This window comes from Ambystoma mexicanum, chromosome 11 (genome assembly GCF_040938575.1).
Source record: "Ambystoma mexicanum isolate Mex_15411 chromosome 11, UKY_AmexF1_1, whole genome shotgun sequence".
Taxonomy (NCBI): Eukaryota; Metazoa; Chordata; class Amphibia; order Caudata; family Ambystomatidae; genus Ambystoma; species Ambystoma mexicanum.
Window position 1 is genome coordinate 815,360,803 of NC_090934.1, and position 21,005 is coordinate 815,381,807.

At 46.5% G+C, this 21,005-nt stretch overlaps 1 protein-coding gene across 8 annotated transcripts in view; it reads right to left on the reverse strand.

Annotated features, from left to right (window-relative positions):
• Positions 1-21,005, reverse strand: part of PLEKHA7 (pleckstrin homology domain containing A7) — a 1,516,580-nt gene that overhangs the window by 136,163 nt on the left and 1,359,412 nt on the right. For all 8 annotated transcript variants that reach the window (XM_069623767.1, XM_069623765.1, XM_069623764.1 and 5 more), the window contains one exon: positions 6,420-6,511. In XM_069623767.1, the coding sequence (XP_069479868.1) occupies positions 6,420-6,511 (92 nt within the window). The remainder of the gene's footprint in view (positions 1-6,419; positions 6,512-21,005) is intronic.

Sequence of the window (21,005 nt, forward strand, 5' to 3'; positions counted from 1 at the left end):
CGAATCAGGGGAGGTCCCCTCGTAGAGCAACATGCGAGAAACCTGAAGGTGTCTTACTCACTAGTCCCTGGGGATCCGTCATCCAGGCGGCCAGGATATGGCCATCGCTATTGGATCCAGGGTGGACCGGTGCAGGAGGATTACCTGGATGAGGGGTCTTTGGGGAGTGGAAGTGGAACACCGAAGGGTGGGACGTGGTATCCTCTTCCTTACGACACCTTTTCCCCATCATGCCAAGTATGATATTTAGAAACTCTAGCACCCCCTTTTCCAACACAAACACCTTCTTGCACTGTGAGTGACAACAGACTAAGAGCAGAGCCGTTTACCTGACGTGTTCCAACACAAGGGTCAGGCAGAGTCAGGCAATTGCTGCCCTTTCCCTTCCCTATAGGGGTAAAAGTCGGAGCATGAGAGCACACTCTGAGAAAGGTTGAACGCACAAGGAATCGGCTATTCAAGGACGGCAGTTCAAATGGAGGAGAAAGGCGACGAGACCTGTAAGGACGTCAAGGAGGGAGTTGCACTTGCCCTTTTCAACCCAGGCCTGCAGAGCCTCCGACAAAGGAAACACAAGACCTGGAATTGCAAATGGTGAATGATGTGATGGATGTCAGCAGTACATGAAACTCTCCAGCACCGATATCCAGGGCGGGGAGACGCAGTTGCCATCATGGTACCGTCCTTTACTCCTGCGGCAAAAGAAGCGCCAATGAATTCAGCACAGCCGGTGAGTTGGAAGAACCTGATAGCGGACCAGACTGTGTTAGACTCAAGGTTGAGTGGCAACATAAAGAAGATAAATAGACAGAGGTCTTTTTTAGAGAGAGTGATCCGGCACCACGTGGGCGCTGATCAGAAGGTCTCTAGCTGGTACCCCTCTCCTGAACAAAGCGAATGTGAAATTACAAAAGTAATGAAACAACAAGTACCAAGAGGCCATAGTGAAGGCCGACGTGAGGTGTCAAGGTGGTCAGACAAGGGTCAAGCCAAACCCCTTGTACAATCTTAAGTCCTTGACACGTTACAGAAGTTTTGATGATGGTGAAATTGTGAAACAGTTTGCATGGCTGAGGGGAAACTGTGTTTTTGTGAAGCCCGCACTTGCCATAGGCTAACAAAGTGACCCAGTGAGACGTGATGACCTTTCGGAAGTCTTTGTTTAAAATTGGCAAGTGCTTTGGAAGATCTGAGCCCGGATGAGGGGAACCTAACAAACATTGTGAGGTTGTTCAAAAGACAGAGAATTTTGAATATTACAAATAAGGAGATTGTGATTGAAAGGGGTATAGTGAACCCGACTGAGGGACGTTAAGAGAAAAGCAAAGGGAAGTGAATCCCACTCTGTGAAGAAGCAAAGTGTACTACATTGTAATGACAAGTATGAAACTAACTGAGGGATGTCCACAGTGAGTGGTTGGTCTGAGCCCGACTGAGGGAGGCTGACGACAGAGAAGGATCGGAGCCTGGCTGAGGGGGATCCAAGGGTGAAGGGTAATCACCCGACGTGAAGCTTAGCAGACGGAACTTTTTTGTTGTTGTTTTTGGCATTTCAGGCCCTCTGAAGCTAGAGACTTTGCCTGAGAAGAGACTTGGCTACAGAAGGCCCTGATATAGAGCAAGGGGACTGCCAGCTCGTGCCAGAGAAGCTCAGGAGTGTGCTGTGCTCAGGATTGCCGCTTTGTCCAGTGCTAAAAATCGTGGAAAAGGGAGACCTCGGCCATACCATTCTGACTTAATCACTTCTTTTCTTTCTTGTGAATATTATCCCACACTATTTTAGCATAGCGGTAAGGATTTGCAGGATTTCTTTTTTTTTTTAGCATAGGCCCTTTTTATTTGACTAGACTCTACTAGGACTGTATTATTTGTTGATGGTCGTAGTTTTCTCCCATCTTAGATTTAGGTTTACATTAGGTGTTTATCTCACCCATTTTACATTTTGATAAACACCCTTGAACTGTGATCACTTGTGAATGTCCAACTTTGATAACATGCCTTCCTAACAAACACCAGAGGGATGCAGGGCACATGAAATCCAAACTTGCTTGTATCCAGCAAAGCAAACGCTGGAAGTATGGTGTGCGGAAGAAGCAGAAACCGTAGGCAACTGGAGTCCGATATCCGGTGGTGGCATGACCACGAATTCGCTGTGTTAGGCAGGCTGCCCATACAGCTACACTAGCACCATCTGGGGAAGCCCTTGCAAACAGCATGCCTCCCTGTCACAGCACTGAGAAGCCAGAAGCAAGAGATGTCTGGCAAGGACACCAGTCAGAGCAAGCAGAGTGCGAGACAGAGAACCAAGGAAGGTTCCACACCCAGAAGAACCCTGCCGGCGTTCCCTGCCTGTACAAAAGGTAACAGGGAAACTGGGAGGAACGGGAAACCAAAAGGGACTCATATGCTCGTAAAAGGAAGGAAGAAAAGGAAGAAAAGCTGGGAAACAAAGTTAAGACATTTGAACTACTTTAATGAAAGAAGGAGAATAATAAACATACCTAAGAGGGAGATCGATATAACTGAAATACTGGAACAAACAAGTCTCAGTAGAAATGATAAGGCTTGGTAGTAAAGGAAGAAACTTGAACTGCCTTATAGAAAGGAAGAGACTAATACCCATCACTTAGAGGGAGATCAATAAGACAAGGATACTACTATCCTTGAAAGAGGAGAAAGCTAAACCTGGGATAAAAGTTAAAGATTGGAATACAGAAGAGAAAGAATATGGTAAACTAAAAGCCAGAGAGAAACCACTATGATGAGTAAACTACGAGAAAATACAGACAAGGAAGGGTTGAACTATAACCTTGCAGGAAAATGGAATTATTCAGAAACTACACTTTGTCAGATTATGCAAAAACCCCTTCAGATCGAACTAAAGATTCAACAAGAATCAAGTAGATCCATTTCGAAAGAGGAAAATACCATTCAGAGTCTCATTAGTGAGCTACACAGCCTTCTAAGAAAAGTCACAAAGACCATTTGAAAGTTACAGATTGGTCAGGAACCTAAAGATTAAGACGAGTCCGTGAAGCACCTATCAGGAGAAGGGAGTCATTTCTCCTGAACTTAGTTGTTAATGTAGTGGTGTGGGTAGTTAGCATTAGTTTTTGGAAAGCGGACATGTTCTTTTTGGACATTTACAGATGACTGACAAGCACCTGAGCTATTCATATTAGTAGGGTACACCCATAGCGATAGTCATATTTAGGCATGCATAGTATTGCAAGGTGTTTTTATTCAAATGTCCTCTGAGAGTCTGCGTCCTCCTCCTCAATATAGAAGATGGCAATAACCAAATCTCTGATGCACCCCGCTCCATAGGGGTGATGAGGAAGGAAAGGCAGAAAAGCCAGAGTAAGTGGCAAAAGCTTATTTACCTCGTTACAAGACACCAGCCAGAGTAAGTAACCCACTAAAAGCTCCTCAACTTTCCAGTACATGTCCAGGCCTCCCAAAACAGCCAACAGTGGATATTTTATTAAACGCCTTAATCATTTATCAACATATAACATTTCTATCCTTCCCCAGGCCATCCAAAAATTACTGAACTGCCCCTACTTTAGGAAACATGAACTTGTTCCCCTTATGAAGCACTCACTCTTTGACTGATCTTTCTTGATAGACATGTCTCTTACCTTATTGACAGAACCCTTATTTACATCCAGGAAGGAAAGCAGAATCCTTTGGCCCTCAAACTAGAGTACTTTCTTCTTGGCTGCAGCCATAAGAACATGCTGTCCAACCTAGGACTGAGAGCACCACAATAATATTACTGCTCTCCAATTTTCTCCCTCACATTCTGTAGGTTTTGTACCCTAGTATTTGTGGGATGGCTAGGTAAAAGGGCACCTATTTTCTTAATGAAGTCCTCCTTGAACTTGCTGAGGTCACCATTTCCAAAACCAGGGTGGGGGATGGGTGGGGGGCGATGGACAATAGAAGACCCTGATTTTCCCTCCTCTTATCCTGTCCTCAAGACGTTCCATACAGATGTCTGCTTCAGCGATAGTCTGAGCTGGGCAGTGCTGAAAGTTATCAGTGGTGTCACCAAACTCATCCCCTCTTGCCAATGCTTCTTTCATTGTTTTAAGCTTTCCCTCCACAGCAGCTAAGGACACCTAATGTTTGTATTGTCTGCTTGTCCGTTTTCCCCAATGACTCCTGCATGGTGCCTAGCTCCATCCCCAGGCTGTCCACCTAACCACAAGAGCATCTAGAGGCTCCAAAAGCAATCACTGATCGAGTCCATCAGTTTCTTCTATTCTCAGGCCAGGGCCTGGCTACTGTTGTCGTCATGGGTTAAAGAAACCTACACTCCCAGGGCTCTTCTGAGACTTGTTCATTGCCAGCCCCAAGTTGGATTGCTTTAGTGGTTCAGCACAAGCATTCTTGTTGCATCTGTTTCATCTAGAGTCTTCCGCCACTTCTGCAGGGATTAGCTGATGTACTGTGGTCTCCCGCTTATCACATACAAGTTGGGAGTCTGCAAGACTAAGCGTGAACATGCCAGAGGCCCAGACAGTGGAGATGCACAAGAGCTCCAAAGCAGACCGACTTACAAGGGGGCTTGGCAAGCTCTGCAGGATGCACCCTTTTTGGTTTTGGTGAATTTATGTGGCACTTGCACTACAGCATTGCTGAAATCATGGTTAAAGAAGAGAGAGATGAAATGGGTTTCTGAACAAAAAATATCTGGTTGGCATAGCAACGGGTAATGCCAGGACATGAAACTGCCAAATCACTGAAATCTTTTTTTCCAAACTCCACCGTTCTACCCAATCAGAAGTCCTGAAAAAAGACCTGGGCTCTCCATTTCCCAATTGTGCAGTGATTTCATATTGGGCAATTTGGGGCTATTTTGTGTGGACATTTGGGCTATTGTGAGCATGTCTGTATGTTGTCCTCCTGAGGCTGCGTTTCTACCCCCACTGACCCCACCCACACCCCACTGTCTCTTCCTCCACCCACCCCATTACATGTGCTGGTTGGGTTTGGGCCCACTTTTAAGAAGTCCTCGCAGGGCTGCTTTGTTCTTCATGTTTTTTACCTCAACCAAAAACCATCACCCACCCCACCCCCACTCTCTCTAACCCCAACCGCTCACCCACCCCTAAGCACATTAGCCCCACCCTCTCAAACTACCCCCTCCCTCTCTACCCTCTCACACCCATTCAACACCCTCTCTTACCCTCACCCACCCAATCCCCACTCTCTACCCCATCAACCCACCCTAACCCCACCCATCAGCCCTATCCTTACTCCCTCCACCCTCACTCTATATCCCTATCCTACCCCCACCCTATTCCCACTATCTCTACCCCCACTGACCCCCACCCACACTGTCCCCACCAACCCCACCCACATTACCCCCACTCTACCCCTACACGCCCAGCCTACCCCACACTCTTGACTCCCACCAACCCTACCCTCTGTTCCCCACCCACCCTACCTTCACTCTCACTACTCCCACCCACCCTACCTAAAATCACTCTACAACCACCAAACCTCCACTCGCTCTACCCCCACCAACCCAAATGCAAATCCCCTGCTACACCCACCCACCCAACCTCCACTCCCTCTACCTACAGCCACTCCACCCCACTCTCTCTACTACCCCATCTACCCCCACCCCCACTCTCTCTACCTCCACCCACTCCACCCTACCCCGACTCTCTCGATTCCCACCCAACCATTCCAACTCTATAGCTGCACCCACCTCTTTACCTCCACCCACCCTACAGCCATTCTCTCTACCCCAACTCACCAAACCCTCTCTGCAAACACCCCTCATCCTTCCTCACACTCTGACCATCTCACTCAGAACCGTTCTCGCTCCCATTTCCTGTTGCTCATCGATGGCACCCTCTCTCAATTGTTTCCTCTCTTGGTCTATTCTCTTGCACACCCGTACACCTTACAGCATCCTCCATTGAAACGTTGTACTGTCCTTGCACTCTGGTGCCTATAAAAATGCAAAGAACAGAAGTAAACGCCAAAACTATTGGCTTTGCCAATGCTTGTTTAACAAGGTGAACACCAACCGCATGGCTCAATCCCCTCTTTTGTACTATATGCACGTGGGTTCTATGTAATGGCATTCTGGATCAGAGCACAGCAGATGTTAATACTGCACGTCCTAGCCAGAGACACTCATGCCTGCATTGTTTGCTGGAATATTGCATCGAGTCATGTTTTCAGAATAGCTGCACAAAATATATTTGAATCCATTCTTACTCATTATTGAATGTGCACACATGTTGCTGCTCAGTTACCCTTGTGGAAAACTTTTTTTATGAATTAGTGATGAGCAATGCTGCTGTGCGTGCCTCTGTTAGCTACTGCGGCTTCTCGTGCGGAGTGAAGTCAAATGTTGCATGTTAAATATCACAAATACATCAGAATATTCAGCTTACCGTGGAGCTCTCGGTTGGCTGCCCTCGTCGGAGCGTGACATACGAAGAAATGGTGGACGACTGTTGCAGTCTTGAAGTAGAGCCAGACAACCCTTTGCAAAAAAGAAATGGTGTAACCATATTTTCATTGTTTTTATTAAAAGTATAAATGCATGGAACGGTTTTGCGGACAATGGAAACCGTTCTGCTTTCGTGAAAGGTGCCCCAGTGAACTAAGCAGCGACACTTTAAATATAATAGGGCACATGAAGCATTATCCCAAAAGACGTGCTGGTTCTGTGAAAGCATTGCATTATTTTGTTCAAGGCATTCTGGGGCGTGCCCTGAGCCCACTAAATGCATGCTAGATCATGTGTCGATCATATGATTGAGCGAAAACCGCACAAATGATGACTGTCTGTCCATTGACACTCCCAAGTCTGATTCTCCTGTCTATGATAGTTATGGTATGATAGTTTTATTTATATATAGCGCCTATATACAAGGTGTTTCAAAGCGCTTCAAGGCAAGGGAGGGAACAAGGGAAAATACAACGACATTCTTACAGGCCATGAACAGTAAGGATGTGAAATTAACTATCATACTCGGCCTGACAACATTTCAGATAGTGCAAGAGCTAAGACATAGAGATAAGGAATGGAGGGGGAGAGTGGGAAGGAAATGGAAACAGACATTCGACTATCGTACTAGGCCTGACAACATTTCTGGTAGAGCCGTAGAAAACAAAAGGTGAGAGAGGGGTGCAGGAAGGGAGGGGAGGAACAAAACAAGCGACTATCATACTAGGCCCGACGACATTTCAGATAGTGCTGGAGAGGTGGTGAGGAGGAAAAAAAACAGTAATGGGAGGGTGGAGGAAACAGACGAGGTTGCTATCATATTAGGTCAAGGGACAATTCTGATAGAGTAAGTGCATAGAAGAAAGTAATGGGAGGAGATAGGAAAAGGGAGAAGGGAAAGGAGGAGAGAAAAGAGAGTAAGCAGTCAAAAAGAGTGGAGAAGCAAGAGTGGATAGCGAATACAATCACAGAAGTCAGTAGTAACACAAAGTTGCAAGCCTGAATACAAGATGAAGATGGGAACAGCATGATTCAGGGCCACCCTGAGAAGGGTGATGCACCGTGAATCAATGAAGTCCAAATAAGTCTAATCCAGCATTGACCACAAGACGGTGATGGTGAATCCAGAATGTATCAGGGCAGACTCCTGCAGAAGTAGGCTGGAGGGGGGAAAAGGGGGAGCAGGGTAAAAGAATCAAGCAAAATAGGCAACACCTGTGTGCGAGAAGGGGAGTAATTATGAGTCACCCACATTAAATGTGGGTACCTCTGTAAAGGTGGGTTGCTGAGAGAGTAATTCATTGCACCTGAACTATGCCACGGTCTGTATGACAGAAGGCCATGTGCGAGGGTATACAATACTGATATTTTTTTATTTTTACCAGTCAAAGTGAAGGTGGGTTCTCTGCAGGAAAGTGGTGCTGCTAAACAGACACACTTTCCTCATATGCCCCATTCAAAAGGCAGTGTCAGAAATCAGAATGAGGGATTTAAGGCATAATGAGTTTGTAACATGATCAATACTGCCCACTCACTTGATTTTAAAAGTACCCCAGTCAAATTGTTATTTGGTGAATGCATGACACTGGTGGGCAGAGCTACAGTGCCCTTGAACAGAAGGACACTAACGATAAAGCTATATTTTACAAGATAGATATCGTGATTGATGAGGTGATTAAATTAAACCGCCAAAACTCAATTTGCTGACATACTTTATTCTCTGCCTTTCCACTTTGGTCTACAAATGAAAGAGGCATCTGCTGCAGGCTTCTGCCCCTCAAGCTGCTCCTGGCCACATGGGCTCAGTGACAACTAGGTAACGGATTGTACTCTTAGTTGGAATTCTGGGAGCCTGGGGTAGTGCTGTGAACAGGCGCTTCAAGGGAAACTGTAGAACAAAAGGCAAATACTTGAAAGGGGATATCAACATGGAGACCCTTTAATTTGGGACACAGAGGTGTGTAAGGAAGGCATGGTATCAAAGTAAGAGACACAAGTGATCACAGTTCAAGGGTGTTTATTAAACTGTAAAATGGGTGAGATGAATGCCTAATCTACAGCTAAATATAAGATGGGAGCAAGCTCTGACCATTAAATAATACTACAGTCCTAGTGGAGTCTAGTCAAATAAAAAGACTTATTCTAAAAAATTACTATTGCCAATCCTTACCGCTATGCTACAAAATAGTTCACAAGAAAAGAAAGAAGTGTTCACAAAATGATAAGTCAGGATGTTATGGACGGGACCTCCCTTCCCCATGTTTTTAGCATGGGAGAAGTCGGGACTCTTGAGCACAGCACACTCTTTGGCTTTCTGGCATGAAGTTAAGAGTTCCTTTCCTCAATATAAGGTCCTTCTGTGCCGAAGTCTCTTTCATGCAAAGTCTTTAGCTTCAAAGGGCCTGATGGGCCTTAAACAACCTTTACGTCGGGTGATGACTCTTCACCCCAGGGTCCCCCTCAGCCAGGCTCTGATCCTTGTTTCAGCGTTAACCTCTCAAAGCACTTGCCAATTTAAACAAACTTCCAAAGGGCAATCACGTCTCACTGGGCCAGTGTGTTATTCTATGGCAAGTATGTGATTCACAATATCACAGTTCGCACAGTGTTCCCCTCAGCCAGGCGCAAACGCCAGTTTCACAATTCCTTCAGTCGGGTTCACAATTTCCACAGTTCACAATTTCATAATCTCATCAGAAAGCAGGGGTTTCCTTCCACTAGCTTCCTCTCGGCATCCCTCCGTCGGGTTCACATTTGCACAGTTCAACAAAAAGTCATTTTAGACCCCTTAGGTTCTTCCCTTTACCCAAGTCCAGGTCTCAGCCCCCAGTCAGTATTTCTCTAAAGCCCCCAGTCAGGCTTCGCTCAGTTCATTCATCACAATGCTCTAGGGTGTATTGTGGTTCACCCCAATTCACAGGCATCCCTCAGTCGAGTTCACGTTTGCCTGCACAAAATGTCAAAGACTTTTCAATGTACAAGGGGTTTGGTTTGACCCTCGTATGATCACCTTGACACCTCACGCCAGCCTCCCCTAAGGACTCTTGGTGGTAGTTGTTTCTCCTGATTTGGGAGAGGGGGCACCAGCCAGAGTCCTTCAAAACAGCGTCCACGTGGTGCCAGATAACTATCTCTGGTGCCAGTTCCTCGCACATCATTTCACAAAGTCTCCCTCTACTGGGCTCGGAATCCTCCCACAATGTTCACCAGGTCTCCCTCTACCAGGCTCAGAACCCTCTCACAAAGTTCACAATCTTCAAAACTATGTTTCTGGACTCCGAGTCCCAGAATGCACTTTTGATAATTTTGCTCCCACTTCACAGCTCCCCCAAAATGACATTCCATGTTTTGGGAGCTGTTTGGAGATACAAAGGGATGTTTCAGTGAGGTCAGGGGCATACTTCCTGCCCTTAATGGACCTGGGTTTGCCTTTCTGACCCCAGGGGAGGAGTTCTGCTATAGGCATCACCAGACAATCCCAACGGCCCCTGGTTTTGCCTTGTGGAAGTACAGCACCCTCCTCCACACTGTAGTCTCCTCTCAAATAGCAGGGCCAGTGTTTGGGCGGTTTTCTCGTCTTCCATGGTTTATGCAGCTCACTAGGGCTTTCTCCTTCTCTCCGGCACCTTCCAGTATCCAGGACTCGCTGAAAGTGAGCGTTCCTGCTCTGCCTTTTATACTTCCTGGGAGTAATGATTGAATTCAGGTGTGCATGCTTCCGGTTTGGTATCTTTTGGAATTGGGGGTGAGCGGGGGTAACGTATGGGTTCTGAAATGGTGTATGTTAACAGAGGGAATGTTGGAGGCGTTGATCGATTGTCGCTCACAGTGAGTTGTCCGTGAGAAAGTGTCTGTGTCGGTAAAGGGGGGAGGGGTTTGAGTTTCTAGGGGGTTCCCCCGAGGATAACCCCAGGTTTATCTACCCAGATGATCCTCCCTCCCTCATCCACCCCCAGGGTTGGGATCTGAGAGTGCCAGCCCTTCCCCGGCCACCTGAATAAGGGATTCTTGGGGTCTACACAGGTGTGAGGTGAGGTCCAGGGAAGTCAAAGGCCAGAAAGCTACTGGAAGATGACGTTGACCATCTTGGAACTTACTGTACATCACTTTCTTCTTAACCCCTCCTCCCCCGACTGCCGGCAAATCAAGGGCACTGGGCAGGACATTGCAAAGGAGGGACAATCTGTAACACAGACCCAGATTGCTCTTTAGCAGAAGGCTTAAACAGACCCAAATCCCCAGTTAGGATTTGACTATACATGGGGGTAAAACGCCCCCTTTTAAAAAGAACCATCTTTTGGAATTTCCTTTAAAAATCATCTCTAAGAAGAAGGATGAAAACTGAACTCTCGCTGGATCTAAAGCTGTGTAAAGTCTCTTGCACATGGTGAAGAGAAGATGTCCATTAGTCTTGGCCACTCTCTCCTTAACCACTTGTCAGGCACAAGAAAAGTGACTTGCCTGCTACAGAAGATTTTTGGTACCTAGGGAGCACTGCCCAGTACTCTGGCCAACACTCTGCAAGCATCACTGAAGCATTTTCTCTGAACTGGGAAAAGCAGGGCAAGCACCATTTTCCTTCATGAGACCTGGTGAAAGGACCCACTGCATGTGGCAAGCCCTAAGGTGCATGTTGTGTGTGAGTGACTGGGCAAGATCCGAGTTGGATTTGCATGTTCCCTTGATTTCCACATGCAAAATGGGTCTGGCTGGAGGAGAAGCCAAAAATGGGCAATACAAATATGGGGCCCAACTACAAACGCGGGTAGCCCATGCTGAATCGCAAACTAGAAGCAAAACATGTGTGTTTTCTCTCTGATCACAACTAGCCCATGTTCCAAACGGGCACAACATATTTGGGACTGTGCAAAATCTACATGTAGCATTTGCAAATTTTTTCTCCGAAAGTGTCTCCCTTCCCCTACTCCTCGAGGCCTCTTTACAGTGACATTGCATTACTTAACTGTTTTCACTTTTCACGTTACCAAGTGGATGTTCTCTGCCAGTGATTCGCCCCTTGTTTGTGAATTAGGATGTACTTGCGCCTGGCATAAACTGCTCGCTGGTTGCATGGGATGCATTGCAAATCATCATGCACAAACAACTTGAGTTTGAATCCAAAGCAGCCCACCTTCACTGATATTCTTTTAGGTGGTTTATGGGATGTAAAATTGTAATTATAATTGTTCTTTTATAACACGCTTAATACCCGAGACCGGGGGTTCGAACCTGTGTTGCTATGCGTTGCCTTGCTTCCAAGACAAATGCGCTGCCCCTTGAGTCATCCTCGCAACCAATCTTTTTTTATGAACAAGTGATCAAGAAACACATCTGAAGTGCACCTACAGCTCCTTAACTGCAAGGCATTAAAGAGAATGAATAGGTCAAATGCATTCACCGGCCACTCCATTTCTTCATCATTGGGAATGTGGACGTGGCACATGTATCGGTCAAAAAACTACATTGTCTTCCCTAGAGAAGCCTTCGAGTTAGTTAGTCAAATTCAGGAGATAACATCTGGGGTGTAGCTACATGATTTACAAGGTAACATACATGATATGTGCACAGAACATCAGTGGGGCTGCAGGTCAATGCTCCCTAAGGCACTTCGAAATGTGCAGGGATTGGGGAGGATGATGGCGGCTAATGAACTTTAATGTTACAAGGATGCATGGTAAACATGCTTACTAATGGTCTGTAATAAGTGCAATTATGACAATGGCAACAGCGAACTGTCCACATGGGTAATTCAAATTAACAATACATCTCCGCACACATCTGTGAGAAGAGAATAGAGGAAACATTCAATTGCCTGAAAACGTAGGATATCACTGGTGTACCCAGGATGTGTTTGCCACAGCGGGAGTGTACATTATACATGCAGACCCAGAGCAGACACCCCCACAACTAAACGAGGTATATTTATTTCATTGGTGTGTTTTCTTTTACATGCTCTTGGGACCAAGGCAAAACGTGAACTACCCTCTGCCTTTTATCTTGTTAGACGCAATTCAACCAAATTTCCAATCCCACTGTCGTAGAAGATAAAGTAATGTGCACATCCCTCCTATCACTATGCTCACTCTCTAATCTACATCAACACACAATAGAGCGCAGCTACACCCCTTGATCAATTTTGGCATAGCTGCTCATATACAAACAATTCTACATGAACAACTCAACACCCTGTTAAAACACAGCCATATCCACGAAAAATCAGCCTAGCTGTGCACATAACCGTCCTACACAGGCCTAACACAGCCAGAACCCGGTCTCAGAGTCCACCCTTCAGAGTGCACACATTCGACTGAGCTCGATAACACTACACATAATGCTAAGATGCAGCTTCCATCGCATTAGCTGCACACATAATGAGTGCACCCAAGCACCCTATGACACCCTACTCTCTCAATGGACCTGGACTTTGGTCCCCAAAGGTGTTCAATCCACTAGCGCTTTGAGGTCATACCAATGATATACAGGGCACTATATAAATGCCAAATAACATAACGAAACTGTGTAATAAGGGTGCATGCTCTTAGTCATTGTTTCACAATGGCATGTAGCTTGTTGTTGCGTGTGAAGAGCTGAAAACAAGGTACTGCCAAAAAATGAAAGGGTATTTACTTTGAGATTCATGTTGTTTTGGAAGAGTAGATTGCTAAAAGCGGTATGTGGGGGCTTTGAGAGCAGATGCACTCAAACATTCACTTTTATCAAAAAGAGTAGACACAGGCAAAGGAGCAACAGTCACGGCATCAAAGTGAATACCACTAGCTTCGCATGCACATTAATATATTTGAATATTACCCAAATAAGTGGCTTTCATTTTATTGACTCAGTAAAGGATAAAAGGAGTTGACAATGGAAGAATTCTAGCATATGCACAGAAGAGTAATATGCTTGCAAAGTAGCTGCTGCACATAAAAAAAACATAAGCCTGCTAAATGCAGAAATGGAGAAATCAACGCTATCCACTTTTCACACCTAACATTCCTTCATGCACACTCATGTTTCTTAAAAATACCTCTCAAAACAGAGTTCCCAAATCATATTCCAGTATGCCTGGTATTGTATGCCATTTTGCATTCCTGTATGTACTCTAAATGCAGGACTACATGTGCCAGAATGCTAAATAAATTGAACATTAAAGCTGGAACTGGTTTATTTCACATATGGAATAGCAAAACATGAGATCTCCGAAAAATATCTCTATATATTGCTGTACTTTTTCAGACTTGCACACAACCCAGTAGTGCCTGTGGGGGTAGTCACCTGTGTGTAGTCATTGTTTGATACATGCAAGTTTCTTAGCACCATGCATAATATAGCTTTATATACCTGCAGCGAGGGCCGTACCGGGCGTTATGGGCCCTGAAGACTGAGTTAATTTTAACGAGGTATGAGGGACCATAACGGCCGGTACGGCCCGAGCTACAGGTCTATAGAGCTATTAGAACACCCTCCGGGCCCCATTCTGAACTTGGCGCAGTGAATGTGCTAAAAAGCAGGAATTACTGCGCCAAATCAGTACGCCCAGGTTCCACCAGTACTTTCAAGTGGGTCTGGGCGTCCTCGTAGTGCACGACAGTGCACCTTCAGGATTGCGCCTGTTTTTGTCATAACGGGCGCAATCCTGAAATCTCAGCAGCATTTATGTAAAATAACGTAATATTCGTTATTTTACAAAAATGCTGCTGAGAACATGGGTGTATATGAACACATTCATATAAACCAAAGTAAGCAGCTTCAACGTTGCAGAATTCAACGTTCAAGCTGCTTGCTTTGATGTATGTGGAAGTGTTCATATACACCAAAGTGGTGTATATGAATACCTTCATATACACCAAAGGAAGCAGCTTCCACGTTGTGTTCTGCAACGTTGAAGCTGCTTACTTTGGTGTGTATGAAAGTGTTCATATGTAACACAGGTGTATATGAACACTTTCATATACAACAAAGCAAGCAGCTTCAACATTGCAGAATACAACGTTGAAGCTGCTTGCTTTGCAAACACCCGATTTGCGGGCTGTAATCAATCTGCGGGCTATATCAGTGCGTAAAGCCTGCAGATTGACCAATCAGCTTCCCAGATACACCACTAGGGTGTTCCAATATATAAAACATTTGTAAACCTGCAATTAAACATGTTAAATCCTTTGCAACAGATGGACAGTCAAAGTATACTGCTTAGGTCAAAGCTGGGAATAGCGTAGATATTACTGGGCTTTATGTGTGCCTGCTTTAGCAACTTGCTCTTTTACCAAATGCTCCCAGTGCTTTCCTTTACGTTCAAGGACTCCATGTGGGAAGGAGCTTTTAATATGGCGGTATAGCTCCTGTGCCCACGTGTACAACATGTGTATTTCCTTCTCTGCCCAGGCTCCTTTTGCATCCAAATAAGGCATGGAAATTGGTGACATTATTTTAACGAATGCGGGAAACTGAGCTGCAGACAGAGCTCTTTTGAAAATGAAGCTGTGGCGGTTTGTCTCTCTCATGTGCTGTTGTCTTTTCCATCCGAGATTGACTTTGTCTAACTCTTAGGCTATAACTGTATTTTATAGCCCAGAGAACTTGAGGATCTGCTGAACCAACAGAATGAAGTGACCCTAAGCAGTGGCGTAACACAAAATGTGGTGACCCCCCTGCAAGCAATGCTGAAGGGCCCCCCCCAACTGGGCAACAAATCACTGGTCGCGCCAAACTCTGTGCCGGCATGGATTATCACGCTTGCAAAATACGCACAAACTTGCTGCTGAAGGGATATGCCACACACTGCACTAGGAGAAAGATATATGTGTTTTAATGCAATATACAGCACACGTTCTGAGAAAATTGCCTAAAAAGCCAGAGCGTTTGCAATTGTTTTGTAGGGTAACACCAATCCAATAGATGCAAGTCACCAACAGTGCACAGGAACATTAATATTTTGCTACTAAAAACGCCATGCCACAATGAAAATGTGTCCAAATGGCTACACAATGTAGACCAGTGTAGACACGTAATATCGTTACAGTAAAGCATGCCAGGCCACATTTAGACATACCTAGACTGGTTGCGCCAAAATGCCAGTCGAAGCATTAAAACTCGTCAAGAAGAGAACACACATTCAAGCCTGTGTCCTCTAACAATACAGCCAAACTCTTCAAAATCTGCAAGGAACTGGTCAATCCTGTTGCTGTCTTTACCTCTCCTGTTCCCTCCCAGGCCCTCTTTATGGCTCTGTCATCTCACTTCTCTGCTAAAACTCCTATCCTTCATCTCCTCTTCCTCGCTCAGCCCCCCTTTGGCCATCTCTACCTCTCTTCCTCCTTTCTCCTCTTTCTCTTTGACAACACCTGACGAGGTTTCTAGACAAGTCATATCTATGAAAGTGTCATCCAAACAGGTGCTCCCCTGCTCCTCCAAAACCATCAAGGACCATATTGACACCCTCGCTCCAGCCTTGGCCGATTTCTGTAATCACTCTTTTGCCACTGAACGTTCCCCTCTCCCCTTAACCACTCCCTTATGCACCCACTCCTCAAGAAGCCATCTGTCGATCCAGCCTGCCCGGCAAACTATCGCCCAATCTCCATCACCCCTTTCCTGGGCAAACTGTTGGAAAAGCTGGCCATCTCCCAGCTTTCTCTCCACACAGAATCTGTTGGTTGTCTCCATGACCTTCAGTCTGGCTTCAGAGCTGCCAGAGGCATGGAAACTGCTCTCCTGAACACCTGTAAAGATCTGCTCTCTAACCTTGATTCCAGCATTCCTTCTGTCCTCATCCTCCTTGATCTTTCCTCTGCTTTCGACACGGTCAACCACGCCATCCTGATCACTCGACTCAATGAGAACCTGGGCATCACGGATCAGGCCCATGAGTGGCTGACCTCCTTCCTCTTGGACAGCCCCTCCCAGGAACAACTTGGTCCCTTTCTCTCCGCTCCATCCTCTCACCGTGGTTTTTCAACCTCTACTTGTCTCCTTTGGCCCACCTGAACTCTACCTTCTCCTCTAACTTTCAGTGTTATGTGGCTGACACTCTGCTTTCCTACAGGCTCCCCTCAAACTCCTCTACTCTCGCTCATTCCCGACTGTCTATCCGCGATTCAGGATTGGTGTGCCTCCAACGATCTCTGCCTTAATGTCAGTAAGATGCCGATCCTTCTCATTTGGACTCTTGACCCTGCTTTCCCTCTCTCACTCTGGCTGCCCGCCTTGGGCCCTTCCTGTGAGGCAAACAACCTTGGTGCCATCTTTGAATCCGCTCTCTCTTTCTCTCCTCACATCTCAGACGTCGCCAAGAAGTCCCACTACCAGCTGCTCCTCCTCAAAGGGACTCTTCCCTTTCTCACTTTCCCCCAGAAGCTCACTGTCTCCAGAACCCTAGTTCTCTCTAGGCTGGACTACTGCAAAAACCTCTTTCTCAATCTGCCTTCCTCTACTCTACACCCATTGCAACTAATCCCAAACAGGACTGCATGACTTATCCTTGGCCTCAAGCCCAGGGATCTTATCTCTCCAGCCCTGACATCTCTTCACTGGCTCTCAGTTGCTGCAAGGATCAAGTTCAACACCCTTTGCATTGCCCACAAGGCTTTCTGGGCCTGGGGCCTGCACTACATCCAACGCTCTCTTCCAAAATATCTTCCTTCGCAAGCCCTTCACTCAGCTACCTACAACTCTCTAAGTGTTAGCCACTTCTCCAGGCAGAGAGTGGGATAAGATCTCTCTCCTCTACAGGTGCCTCCCTCTGGAATAGCCTCCCGGCCCCTCTCAAACTTGAGCTGGTCCACCCGAAGTTCCTGAAGCAGCTCAAAACTTTCCTCTTCTCCTCTGCTTTCTCTCTCTCCCCCCCTGCTGGCCTACCTGACCTACCTGTCCGCTGTACTGACTGGTTGCTTGGCTACCCTCAGAGTCTCACTGAGTCCAGACTCTTTCTTGATCAGTCACCCTTGCACTGCCTCTGGGCATACCAAGCACTTAGGGGCTGTAACTGTAACCCTACAGTCCCTTGTTCACCTTGCAATACCCAGAGCCACACTGCCCTGGCTGCACATACTCAGAGCATTGCTGTCCTGTTTTTCCCTCCCCTCTACCTTGCACTTCCCCCCTCCCTTTCCCCTTGCACTTCTCGTTCTTGCACGATCTGAATGACACAAGGCTTAGCAAGATCTTTTGTCTTGTCCTCCCTCTATCTTCCCTCCCTTGTCTTGTCGCGCTTAGAAACACTTGTGTACCAGCGCGTTATAAATGACTTATATCATATCATTTGCTCACAGATGCCCAGAAAAATATACAATGCTGCAGTAAGAAACGGATAGAATGGCATCACCCATTCTGCTTTATCAGAAATGCCCAGTTAAAAAAAATTCATACCAAACTGAGGAATGACTAGACTGGCTGCACCAACATGCCTCTCCATCCACTAATCCACTAATACCACATATCATGCCTGCTTAACCTGGACATGGACAGCATTATGATTTGTTGCACAATCCTGCCCCCCCCCCACACATCCGCTCTCCCTACCACCCCTGCCCCAACCTCGAAAATCAGCTCCTTGGTCCAGAATGACCTCCATGTCACTCTTCCTTGTCCCAGAGCTTACATATGATGCTCTTTGCCTCATAGGTAAGTACTGGGATGAGGAAGAGTGACACTAGGAGTAATGAAGAGTACAGGTAGCTAAGTCAGGCATTATCTCCATGTACCTCTACCTCATCCCAGTACTTGTGTATGAGGCAGAGTGCTTTACACACAAGTACTTTCTCATACACATTGGGACGTGGAAGAATAGGGCTAGGAGTAATGAGTAATCAAGACATTAAACACAAGTATTGGTGCAACACCATTGAGTTGACTGAGATTCAGCACTCCCCCTGAAACTTTGGGCTATGTTTGTTGACTCGACCTGGCTGACCTTTAGAGTAGTTGCCAGATAGAACAGGGCACAGATGTTAAATGGCACCTGGGTTTCGCTGTTAACAAGAGCCCAGCTAATAGTAAAAGCATTTCACTGTTAGTACCTGCTTTCAAATGCCAAATGTTTTATGCAATTGAAATCGTGATGTGGGTTTAATACTTGCATGCCAGGTTAGTGATTGGAAGGATAGAGAGGGAACAGGAGACCACTCATTCTCACAGCAGTGCATAAATGGGTGCTTTCAACCTTAAAGGAGAGCGTTAACTGCTTGTAACATAAAAGCTGCACTAGAATAGTCTCATTAAAATGAGTAAAGAAATGAGATGCCCCCAAACAAATAAGTTTGCCCCTCCCCCACCGCCCATGAAGTTAGCGCCTCTCCCAACATTTGAAGGGTTAGCCCCCCAAAATGTAGGTTTTGTTGCACCCCTGAACGCAAGCACACACACCAATCACCATATACACACGCGCACACCCAGCCATCCATACATGTAAGTGTGCATTGTTTCACCATACAGGAACACCCAGGCAGCCATCCATACATTTAAGTGTGCACCCTTTCACCATACATTCACACCCAGGCAGCCACCTGTACATTTAAGTGTGCACCCTTTCACCATAGAGGCACACCCAGGCAGCCACCTATACATTTAAGTGTGCACCCGTTCACCATACACTCACACATGCACACATCATGGGGTTAAGGGGAGCCCTAACACTTCTAAATGAAATTGGGCCTCATTACAAATATGCCAGTCTGGCAAATTTGAAGTCATAGGGCTCCCCCCAGCCCATGACATGGAGGCCTCGAACCTAGCGTCTTCCATGCCATGGGGAGGGCGGAGCCCTCGGACTTCAAAAAGAAATGTTCTTTTTGTAGTCACTCTGCCTTCATAAAGAAATAATTTCTGTTGCAGAAATAATTTCTTTATGAATGAAGACTGAATTCAAAAAGAAAAATATATATATATAAAAAAACCTTTTTTTTCCTCCAGTGGGGCCCCCTCCCAGGACATGTGCTGGTGGGTCCCCCCGCACTGCGGGGGGTGCGGGGACCCTCTTATGCCAGTGACCCTAAATCTCACTGGTTGCCCCCATCCTTTTATCGTGATCATAACCCACAGCTTAAGATGCTGCTCCACTGATATGATGTATGATATGATCTTTTATTTGTATCGCGCTCGTACACAAGTGTTTCAGAGCGCGACTAGGCAAGGGAGGGGAACAGAGGAGAACACAACACAACAACAACAATGATCTTACTAGGCCCAGTGACATTTAGAACGCGCAAGTGCATGGGAAAGTGAAAAAGGGAAAAAGTGCATGGAAGGGGGAGGGTGGAAAGTGCGGAGCAGAGGAGAGCAGATAAATAATAATAAATACAAATAAATAGAAATGGAGGCAATAAACAGTGGTAGTGCAGCCAGCAAGTGGCAAGTGCTGTGTTTAAGGCAGCAGACTGGGAAAATCTGATAAGTGCAGAAAAAGAAAAATGGGGGGGGGCTATATGGGTACAGATACAGTCCCCAGTGCAAGGAGTGGCCAGGAGGCATTGCAAGAGGGTGGCAGGGTGAGCAGGTACCTGGGCCCAGGGGACAGAGGGTGGCCAGGTGCACAGTACCAAGAGAGCAGATCAGTAGGGGAGAGGGGGAGCGAAGACAGAAGCAAAGAGGAAGGTCTTGAGGTTCTTCCGGAACAAGAGATGGTTCTCCTCTAGTTTTAGATTGGCAGGGAGGCTGTTCCAGAGGGAGGCCCCAGCCGAAGATAGAGATCTACCCCCAGCTCGTTTCTTTGAAAAACGATTGACCCGGAGAGAGTTAGAGGTAGAGGGGCGAAGAGCTTGAGAGGGGAGGTATTTGCGGAGGGATAGCTGAAGGTATTTTGGACCCAGGCCCCAGAAAGCCTTGTGGACAATGCAGAGGGTTTTGAATTTAATCCTTGCATCCACTGGGAGCCAATGGAGAGATTTCAGGGCTGGAGAGATACGATCCCAGGGCTTGAGGCCAAGGACAAGTCTTGCAGTCCTGTTCTGGATAGTTTGCAGAGGGCGGAGAGTAGAGGCAGGTAGATTTAGAAAGAGGCTGTTGCAATAGTCCAATCTAGAGAGAACCAGAGCTTGTGAGACAGTGAGCTTCTGAGGGAAGGAGAGGAAAGGCAGAATACCTCTGAGGAGGTGCAGTAGGAAGTTTGACTTTTTAGAGACCTCAGAGATATGGGCAGAGAAGGAAAGTGTGGAGTCAAAGATGACCCCGAGGTTCTTAGCGTCGCAGGAGGAGGGCAAAGGGAGGCTGGCCAGAGGTGAGGGAGAAGGATGGAGAGGGTGTGCCGATGAGGAGGATCTCAGTCTTGCTGGCATTCAGACAAAGATCATTGGGGACACACCAATCTTGAATGGCAGTTAGGGAGTCAGAGATGAGAGAGGGAGAGGAGGTGGCCGAGGGCAGCCAGAGAATGAGTTGAGTGTCATCAGGGTAGCACTGGGAATTTGAGCAGAAAGTGGCAATGCAGTGGGCGAGAGTGGCCAGGTATTGGTTCAAGAGCCAGGGTGAGAGGTTAGACCCCTGGGGAACCCCACAGGTAGAGAAGAAGATAGATGATAGAAAGGACCCCAGTTGG